This window comes from Cebidichthys violaceus, unplaced genomic scaffold (genome assembly GCF_023349555.1).
Source record: "Cebidichthys violaceus isolate CVI_PGR_0920_01 unplaced genomic scaffold, fCebVio1.0.p SCAF_113, whole genome shotgun sequence".
NCBI lineage: Eukaryota > Metazoa > Chordata > Actinopteri > Perciformes > Stichaeidae > Cebidichthys > Cebidichthys violaceus.
The window spans coordinates 386797-397221 of NW_027176278.1; the positions used below are offsets into that span (position 1 = coordinate 386797).

Sequence of the window (10425 nt, forward strand, 5' to 3'; positions counted from 1 at the left end):
GCCTCTTCCCTCGCTCTCTCACTTCTTCTCCCGGCCGTTGGGTTTTGCCATGCTGTGATCCTCCTGCGCCTCCAGGCCCTCGGGTTGTTTGGATATCGCGCGTGAGTCAAAGCCCTGTCAGTCAGATAAGCAGTGACCTCACGGGCCCGGCAGATAAGACGGTACACGGCAAGAGGAAACGGCGGGGACAAAAGGCCTGACTATGAAGGCTCGGTGAAGCGAGACTGATCACAACGGCTCTTCAAACTGAAAAAAAAATGGCTGCCAAGAATGGAAATATATTGCTTCAGATTGACTGAATATGATTTGGACTTCATTTACAAGTGCTTGTCTTTTGATCTGGAGAAAAGAAAAAATCCAAAGGTGTTCCAAGTTTCCTCTCACAAAAGGATGAATGGAAAAGGGATTTTTTTTTTTTAATGACAGTGTTCTTCTGCAGTGGTTAACGTTCTTACTCCAAAATGTCAAAATCCAAAGAGAAACTGCATCAATTATGAGTCTTAGTAATCACAGATCGACATCAATACACACGCATTCATGCCACATTTAACAGCCTCAACCAATGACTCGCACACTAACCCGATTCAGCTGCTCCAGACCCACTGAGCTGGGTGGAATAAGACAACCAGTCATTCCGTTACACTGGGACATCACAAAAGGATGAATGAAGGGCGAGTCTTTGTTTAGGACGGCAGCTTTTTGGGTGGTCCACAGGTTGGAAGCCCTCTGGGAGGGATCAAGGAGACCTCTATATAATACCAGTGCGTGGACCTGTTCAAACAGGGTAGGCGCTAATTCACAACTCAGACACAACCAACAAGACATTCTCTTCTCCATTTGTGGATTCATTTTTCTGCAAAGCTACACTTTTCATTCTTCCCATGATTAAATAATTGTACGTAATTTTGGGGGAAAATAAACTGGTTTTAGCCACGTCTGAGTAAAAACCTCAGATATATTATATAAAGCATAAGACATCTTACAGAGTAAAAACACAAAATACTGCACAACACAATACAAACCGTTGATTACAATAATATTGTCCCAAACACACAAGCCACATGATTATCTAGGGAAATGTTTGCGGAGCCCACACACTCTCCTTCACGTTAACACACATTTAAACGGAGGTCTGGGAGCTGCCCAGGACAACCACAGGCCTCCACTGCTGCCACCGAGCCAATGCTTCACTTCTTCTGCTCAAGAGCCCCTCGATGGCTGTTGTTCAGGGAGGGAAGGTAAGTACTCATTCAAGCCCCGAGCACTTCAGTCACAAGCTCTCTTCTGAGTGAAAGGGTTACTGCTGCAAAGATTAGATAACCAATTAAACATAGTTCACTACATGTTTTACCTAATTCAGCTGGTTTAAATCCTTCATTTGCATTGTGTTTAATAGGAGCACACTTCTATGTGTTGCAACTTTTAAAGAAACTCAAATGCATATGTGTATATGTTTCACATTGCTGATTAGCTATTAATGACATCTGCGTCAAGGTTCCTGACATAACTCACCAGACCTAATGGGATTGCGTGCGGTGGTGAGAGCGGGCCACCCTCCATGATGCCGGAGTACTGGAGGACTCAGTATGTCAGAGGATTCAGGTTACAAGACCCACCATGTCGCTGAGGATTGTGGTTGAACGGTGTTTTTCCCACACTTCACCTTTTATCCTGGAACACCTACAGGTATGGTGCTATTAGCACTCCTCACTCCGTGTTAATGCGGCTTCAATAACAGGAGTGGAACATCAGTTCAACCTGGGCCGGTTCCAAAAACGTCTGTGCATCCTATCAGCAGGCTTCTGACGTACCGACACACTACCGAATACAACTGTACAGCCTGCATGATCCTATAATAAGTGGATTTGCACTGGTTCTAAAAAGATTTAAATGAATTAGGAATATAATTCCAAAGTCTACGCTGGTTTAAGAGGCTCCGTGTGCACATGCTGTGTAAAGGAAACACCGAGCAGCAGGTTTGTTTGGTGGATTCAGACGTTTTAATGGCATCTTTTCTTCAACTACATTAAACCCTTGAGTGCACAAATGTCTGTATGACACTGCTTCACTCCACGATGCTGCAGAAGTATCAGCGCCAGCCAAAGGCAGCGACCCAGCGGTTGAAGTGTGTGCCTGTAGTGCCCTCTATCGCCAAGAGAGCAGACTAACAAGCTGTGTACTGAGAGTGAAAGCTGAGTGTATTATCTAGTCACACACTTTAAACACAGTTAAACTGAGGATAATATATGTTCTCCTAACAAAAGCCTAAAAGTGAAAGACAGTATAAGAATGGAGAAGTTTAAAGATAGCTTTCAGTGAAGCCTAAATGGTTCTTAACTGTCATCAGCTCTAGTGTGAGCAGGTCAGTTAACTGCATATACAAGCCCATGTGTGTGAGAGGAGAGTGCACGTTTGAGTGATTCTTATGGGCAAAAAGCTGAATAATAGACCTATAATGTATCGTTCCATAAACATGAAGCATTTCATTTGACTAAAACAATGTATTTTTCTGGCATTTTCACCCCTTTAAAAACCCTTAAACCATAAAGATAATCCATTAGAATCCCCTCAACAGGAAAGTCGTTGTTGGCTAATATTATAACACATTTTTGAGGGTTAATAAAAACCTTAAACAGTGGGGATAACTAATTGAAACCTTTTTATATATTGCAATCTATTTCTGTATTAATTAACCTGAAACCTGGCGTGAACCCCCACACATGTAGAGTAACCTCCTGAATATACACCTTAAACTAAGACAGATTTAGACAAATAAAGTGGGCCTGCACACAGTGAGCGTGACTTTATACATTATTATTTTTCGGCTTGGTAAAGTGTTTTTTACTCGATATTATATTAGTATTATTATTTATTTTTTTCGGGTTGGTAAAGTATCTTTTTACTCTATGTTATATTATTTTTATTTTTTTATTTGTTATTATTTTTCGGCTTGGTAAAGTGGTTTTTTTACTCGATATTATATTCGTATTATTTTGTATTTATTTATTTTCGGGTTGGTAAAGTGGCTTTTTACTCTATGTTATATTATTATTATTTTTTTATTTTTTGTTTTTTTACCCGCCTCCTCCGGAGTGTACAAAAGGGACACTTCCGGTTTACCCGGAACTACGCATAATTCCCAAAGATGGCGGAGCAAGGTCCGATGGCCATAGCGATGCGGCTACGAAATCAGCTACAGTCCGTCTACAAACTGGACCCGCTGCGGAACGAGGTGAGTGTCCGCGTAGTACGTGCTCGTCCGCTCTGGGGCGGACACGTACGGGGACCCGGAACCTGCGGCGGAGACCCAGCTCCACAACACGCGTTAAGCGGGAGAGCGTTGTCGTCTCCGCGGCGCTGATGGAGAGAGAGGAGAAGCAACGCTGAAGCGCTGTGAAGGGAGCTGCGTTTGCGCATGCGTGAACGGTTGGCGAGTCCACCCGTGTTGTTCTGGAGCAGCTTGTCGAAATCCTGTCGAGAAACTTGTTTATTCCACTCGTGTTATTCCACATATTCTGCTGTGTTCGTAAGTGTTCAACTTGGGAGTTTATACTTGTATTTCAAGCGGTGTGTGTGTGTGTGTGTGTGTGTGTGTGTGTGTGTGTGTGTGTGCGTGTGCGTGCGTGCGTGCGTGTGTACCGGGACCCTAACGGCCGCTTCCCTCCACGACTTCTTCATTACTGAACGACGAAGTGACGGCGGTTTGTTTTCGAGCTGCCGCTGGTTTGGGTTTAAAACGGGGACGCAGCGCGTTGTTTTAACGGTTTTTACGCGTGACGTTCGTCTCAACCGTCTCCGTCAGTCGACGTAAAATAAACTAAAAACAGATTTGAGCCCCGGCCCGTTTGTTCTGTTCACATGTAACGTTGTGTAACGTTGTGATAATCCGGGGTTCCCTCCTGGTGGGAACGTTTCTCATTTCCTGACGTCTTTACGTCATTCGTCGGACATGGACCGGACTACTACCTGGGTCACCACACCGACTACATCCTGGTTCTGTGTTGGAGTCGGTGGAGGGGACGTGTACAGTAGAGTGACGTCATGTGTAGCCGCCATAACACAACTTCAAATCGTACATTTCTACGTCATGAAATAGAGACGCTGCACATCCAGTTAGCTACAAAAATAAGTTCTCTTTTGACCAAGAGAAGAGAAGCATGAACCCAACATGTGTGAAGTTACTGCTGATGGTTCTGGTGTGTCTGTTGTAAAACACCGTGTTGTCATCCGGACAGGAGGAGGTGAAGTTGAAGATCAAGGACCTGAACGAACACATCGTCTGCTACCTGTGCGCGGGTTACTTCATCGACGCCACGACGATCACGGAGTGTTTGCACACCTGTGAGTATGAAGAGGAGCGGTTTGATCGTCAGCGACTCCGCTGAGGACTGACGGCGGGACACTGACGCGTCTCTCCTGTCTTTCTGCTCTACAGTCTGTAAAAGCTGCATCGTGAAATACCTGCAGACGAGCAAGTACTGTCCAATGTGCAACATCAAAATCCATGAAACACAGCCTTTACTCAACCTCAAGCTGGACCGAGTGATGCAGGACATCGTCTACAAGCTGGTGCCCGGACTGCAAGAGAGTACGTAGACCAGCACCGCTGTGTCAGTGTGAGCTAGATGATCAGGTCTAATGAGGACGGACGTTCAGAGTCCTGACGGGTTTAACTAGTCCTACATGTGGCTCTACCGCTGAAGACTAGAGCACCAGTGACAGCATCACACATTGTAAACACCACATCTTTGGGGGGGGACATTTGGACATCAGTATTGTCTCTATATCTGTCTTTGTTGTGTCTAATATGAATCTGTTTGAACAGGCGAAGACAAGAGAATAAAGGAGTTTTATCAGTCGCGTGGGTTAGAGAGAGTCATCCAGCCCACGGGGGACGGTAAGTCTTCCAGCGAGTGATTGAGGTGGTGTGTTCTGGGGTTGAAGAGGTCAGTGTGTGTCTGTTCATGTCTGTGTTTCTCTGTGGGGTTTGTTTTCTGAGCGGCATGAAGGGATCTCTCCGACAGTACGAGTCTGTTTAACGGTCTTATACTGTTATTTATAACAGTTCTCCTCTTTATACAATGAAACATGCTTACGATACTTTGTCTCTTGAACCAGACACGCTTTAATCAAATGTAAACGGTCTGTGGTCTGCAGCCGGTTGCTGCTCTGTTTCCCGGTCAGACGTGCTGGTTAACGTGTGCTCTTCCTTGTCTCCAGATGCTATACCCGACGCCACGGGTCTACCGTACACGAGCTTCGACCATTCAAAAGCCCACTTCTACAGATACGATGAGCAGGTGTCGCTCTGTTTAGAACGGCTGAGGTGAGCTTTTGTCTCCGCTTCTTGTTTTTCACGTCGTGCAATGAAGATGAGACGTTTTAAACCTGTCTCATGTACACATTTAAACCTGTCTCATGTACACATTTAAACCTGTCTCATGGACACGTTTTAAACCTGTCTCATGTACACATTTAAACCTGTCTCATGTACACATTTAAACCTGTCTCATGGACACGTTTTAAACCTGTCTCATGGACACGTTTTAAACCTGTCTCATGGACACGTTTTAAACCTGTCTCATGTACACATTTAAACCTGTCTCATGGACACGTTTTAAACCTGTCTCATGTACACATTTAAACCTGTCTCATGTACACATTTAAACCTGTCTCATGGACACGTTTTAAACCTGTCTCATGGACACGTTTTAAACCTGTCTCATGTACACATTTAAACCTGTCTCATGTACACATTTAAACCTGTCTCATGTACACATTTAAACCTGTCTCATGGACACGTTTTAAACCTGTCTCATGGACACGTTTTAAACCTGTCTCATGGACACGTTTTAAACCTGTCTCATGGACACGTTTTAAACCTGTCTCATGGACACGTTTTAAACCTGTCTCATGTTTTAAACCTGCGCTCTGTTTTGTCTTCACAGTTCATCGCTTGCTGGAAAAGACAAAACGAAACTCACTCTTCAGGTGAGTCGTACAAACCAAGTCTCAGATTTGTTCTGGCCGTGGCTCGGTTCTGTGTACTGAACTGGTTAGGGATGCTTTCAGAACGACTCGGTTCACAGGTTTGCAGAAACACGTCTCCAGGGGCTCGTTCCTGAAGCCCGAGTCGTTTTCTACCCTTAAGTGCTGATAAAATCCACGGCACAGTGCTGGACTCTGCTGATGTCACTGTGCCGTGGATTTTCTCAGAACCGGCTGCCTCGTGTTCAGAGAGTCGGGGATAAGTGGGACGACACACCGCTGAGGCACATGATCGTTCTGTGTTTTCACCCCCACACCGCTAACGTCTCAGTAACGGGACTTTGTCTCGTTGTTTGAGAAAGTGTTGGGACAACTTGATGACGAGACGTCGACTCGGCGCTTGTGGTGATTGGTGCTGATGTCTAGGATTCAAGAAGATTTGTAAAAGAACAATAAAGACGTTTAACATACAGAAGGATGTGCTTTGGACACAGATGAGGTGTTGTTATGTTCACAGTAAACGGTGGTTAGTAGTGTGTATGATAGTGTGTTCATCGTTTCCTGACTTCTCTTCTCACACACACACACACACACACACGTACACACACACACGTACACACACAGCGTGGCTGTTTTGAAACGCAGCTTGTTAAGCAACTTCAAACCCACTAAACTGAAAAGTGTGTGTGTGTGTGTGTGTGTGTGTGTGTGTGTGTGTGTGTGTGTGTGTGTGTGTGTGTGTGTGTGTGTGTGTGTGTGTGTGTGTGTGTGTGTGTGTGTGTGTGTGTGTGTGTGTGAGAGAGTGTGAGTGAAAAAGAAGGGGGAGGTTTTATTGTATATTGTACTGAATCAAAACATGATCAGAGATCATGGGGGGGGCAGTCTAACACACAGACTGTTACAGAGCTGGTTTATCATCACAGAGGCTTTATTCAGCCAGCAGAGGGCGCTGCTGTTCAGTGTGTGTGTGTGTGTGTGTGTGTGTGTGTGTGTGTGTGTGTGTGTGTGTGTGTGTGTGTGTGTGTGTGTGTGTGTGTGTGTGTGTGTGTGTGTGTGTGTGTGTGTGTGTGTGTGTGTGTGTGTGTGTGTAGTACACACTCACATCCAAGTTTGGGCTCAAATGTTTTGAATTATATTTTTTTTCTCATCACGTTTGTAAGACTCTCTACAGGTCAGACCTTCAGTCATTTCCTGTTTCCATGAGATGAACGCTGTAGTGTTCAGTCAGACCAGCAGCTTCTTGTTGTTGTTTTGGCCTTTTAGTCGTGTTTTAAAGCAGGAGAAGAAGAAGAGGACGTGAACATTGGTGGTTTTGGTGACGTGTTGCTGGCGTCATCATCCACCGTGTCCTCTGAAGTGTGACCGGTGAAATGTGTATTGTCTAATGTTACCTGCTGTAATGAGAACTTCTTCAATGGTTCCTCTCCAGACCTCTGTGTGAACTTATGAAAATAGAGTCTTCATATCTGAGTCTTTTTGCTCCACGCTGTCCTCTCTCCGCTGCTCGTCTGTTCATAATCCCATGGTGTCACCGAGAGGAAGTTCAGTGAAACTCAACCCGTCTTTCTCTGCATTCGGGCGTGAAGAAGGAAGCAAAGCTCTCGGGCTTCAGCGTGTAACAAGTCAGCAGGGGTCGGTAAACGTGGAGCAGTTAGCTCTAAATCTAAATGTAACCGGAGTGTTTCCAGAGGAGATGTGTTCCGTCACCTGTTGTGACCGTAAACTGTGGACGGTATTAAAACTACGATGTCTGAATGCTGAAATGAAAACCGTCTAAAGAGACGTTTATGACCGGAACGCTTCGGTCAGCTGCAGTGAAACGTACAGAGAGTGTTTCAGGTCTGGTGAATGGAGCGTTTTAACCTGCTTCATGAACAAGAGATCCCTGACCTGCTGCACAGTGCAGTAATACTCCGACGTGTTCATTCGTCACCTCCTTCATGTGTCCATCGTATCGTTGGTCTTACGTTTTGTTCAGTGGATGTTTGACTTTGTCTCCGCAGCAGAAGTTCGTCCGGTGTTCTGTCCGAGCGGAGGTGAGACACCTGCGGAAAGTGCTGTGTCATCGTCTGAACGTGGAGAAACACCAGGTCAGTGTTCAGGATCGGTCGGTCCTCATTGATCCCATAAAACAAGAGGTCATGAACACACCACGCTCAAGATTCAGCTGTGATGCGATGATGAGGACAGATGTGTGGAACGTATTGAGCGGCTTCACTCTCTCTTCAGAGACAAACTACATCTCAGATAGTTCTACATGTGAACATCAGCTGTTAAATCAGCTCCTTTTGTCATGAATTGAATGTTTTTTGGGGCTTTATTGGTGAAGACTTTCTAAAGTCGTGTGTGAAATGAAACGTGTTCCACAGAGTGAGAGACTCAAACAGACGGGTTGTAACCAGCTTGTGATCAGTTAGCAGATGTTTGGTAGGAGTGTGTTGGAGATGGTAACCTGACAACACACACTCTCAAAAATAAGAAAAGGTGACGGTCGTTCAGACTGGTCAAGTGCCGATCAGACGCTCTAAGACAACGCTGTTATTGCTCCCATAGAAGTGTGTTAATACTGAGGAGTTTGTGTTGGTTGTGTGTCACACTTTAAATCCTCTGGTCTTGTAAATGTGGTTAATTAAGCAAAATCACGAAGCAGGAAAGAGCAGAACTCTGCTGTCCTCTGACCCTTAATGACCTCCAAGTCTGTCGTCTGGGTTTCTTCAGCCAATAGAACCTTCATGTTCCTCTGGTGATTCTGGTGGTGGGGGGGGTTTGTCATATGAACAATGATGGCAGATGTTGCTTTCAGGTCCCCTTCACATCTGTTTGTGTGCTCTCCCTATAGGTCCAGATGTTGTTCAATAACGAGTCTCTGCCCGATCACATGACCATGAAGCGGTTATGGCTCTCACACTGGTTTGGAAAGGTACGGTACCGCCGCCGCCGCTAGCTCGTCCCAAATACTCAGTCCTTCACTGTCAAAAGTAAATATTTAGTTTGTGAATGTTAGATTTGACACAACTTGGTTTGATCTATTTTTCAGATGTTAGTGTTTCATCCCTCATTCATAATATTTGATCTCTCCTCCTCCTCCTCCTCCAGGCCCAACCGTTAGTTCTTCACTACACCATCAAGGACAAGAGGAGCAGATAGGACACACTGTCTCTGAGGACAGATGTACATATTTTGTACAATACATATTCTATTTTTAATAGTGTTTGTGTACATATACTTATTTTACTTGTTTTGTATTTTTGAAAATAAATTTTGAAATGTGAAACTAATAGTTTGGTGTGTGTGTGTGTGTGTGTGTGTGTGTGTGTGTGTGTGTGTGTGTGTGTGAGAGAGAGATGGATAGATAGATAGATAGATAGATAGATCACACAGTGATTAATGTCGTGACTCTTTCATAGTCTCCTGTAGTGTTGTTGTTGTTGTTGTTTTCTCGGTTGATGTCGAGGTGAAGTGAGTATGACCCACCAGCTTGCTGCAGTGGAGTAGAGAAGATCACTGATCAAAGTATTTAACGTACAGTAAAGATGAGTCGGCTTTCTAAAGTCACATCAGACCTACCAGCTGTCCTCAACATGATGTCATTCACCGTTTTAAACGTTTACGTTCAAGCAGCTGCTCACTTTAGTGAACCCTGACTCTAGTGTCTCTCTGAGATCTCGATCATCAGAGAAGGTGCAAAGAAATGTCTTCCTCGCCCGACTGAGTCTGTAGCCCATTGGGTTAACATGGTGTCAGGAACATGGAGCTCTGCTCCGTCAGGTTCCTCAGGGACTGTGAGTGATCGTCATTCTGGACCGTTGTTCTCTTGAATCATTCATAATCGTTATGCTTTATGTCGGAGGTTATTGCCTGACTGGAGAATCAATCGTCTCTCAGGCTGCAGCTCTTCTGCAGACTGCAGCAGGCTTTTTGGGCCTTCTGGTGTTTGTTGCAGAGCCTCATCTCCACGGTAAGATGCTAACAGTGCTGGGCTCCTGCTCTGTGAGACATGATTCTGGTGACGGTGCAGTGAGTAATAAGATGATCACTCCGTCAGTGTCCTGAACCCGCCCTCTGGCAGCCACTAACCACATCACGAGCGTGAATGTTAGCAGCAGTAGTTTCATTATCTCCACCATGTAACGAGCAGCTCCTTCAGGGTCCAGGTCTCTGAGCTCCTTCAGGGTCCAGATCTCTGAGCTCCTTCAGGGTCCAGATCTCTGAGCTCCTTCAGGGTCCAGATCTCTGAGCTCCTTCAGGATCCAGATCTCTGAGCTCCTTCAGGGTCCAGGTCTCTGAGCTCACAGACTCACAGCTGTGCTGTTCGCTCTGTATTGATATGACTTAACTGTAATCCAGTGATGTCCTGAAGCAGTTCACAGTGTTGTGTTGTGTATGATTTAGATTACACACAGGTGATCTTATTTCAACTCATTGTGTAACTTCTAA

General features: G+C 45.1%; 1 protein-coding gene across 5 annotated transcripts; it reads left to right on the plus strand.

Moving 5' to 3' along the window:
- Positions 1–3144: 3144 nt before the first annotated feature.
- On the plus strand, positions 3145–9268 carry pcgf1 (polycomb group ring finger 1). Of its 5 annotated transcripts, none has more exons than XM_068705312.1 (9): positions 3145–3232; positions 4236–4341; positions 4436–4588; positions 4826–4897; positions 5221–5326; positions 5949–5991; positions 7992–8078; positions 8828–8908; positions 9085–9268. In XM_068705312.1, the coding sequence occupies exons 1-9, from the start codon at positions 3146–3148 to the stop codon at positions 9133–9135; spliced, it is 786 nt and encodes a 261-aa protein (XP_068561413.1). In that variant the 5' UTR covers position 3145; the 3' UTR covers positions 9136–9268. The 5 variants fall into 5 exon arrangements, with proteins under 5 accessions (XP_068561413.1, XP_068561414.1, XP_068561412.1 ...); XM_068705313.1 differs by having other exon boundaries at positions 4239–4341; XM_068705311.1 differs by lacking the exon at positions 3145–3232 and adding an exon at positions 3371–3526 and having other exon boundaries at positions 7995–8078.
- Positions 9269–10425: the final 1157 nt, after the last annotated feature.

Bases quoted from the DNA above. Each gene is read 5' to 3' on its own strand.
- pcgf1 (XM_068705309.1), top strand. From the start codon at position 3,416: ATGCGTGAACGGTTGGCGAGTCCACCCGTGTTGTTCTGGAGCAGCTTG. The intron at 5,327-5,948 runs GTGAGCTTTTGT...TTGTCTTCACAG, and splicing joins CTCTGTTTAGAACGGCTGAG to TTCATCGCTTGCTGGAAAAG. The intron at 5,992-7,991 runs GTGAGTCGTACA...TTGTCTCCGCAG, and splicing joins AAACGAAACTCACTCTTCAG to CAGAAGTTCGTCCGGTGTTC.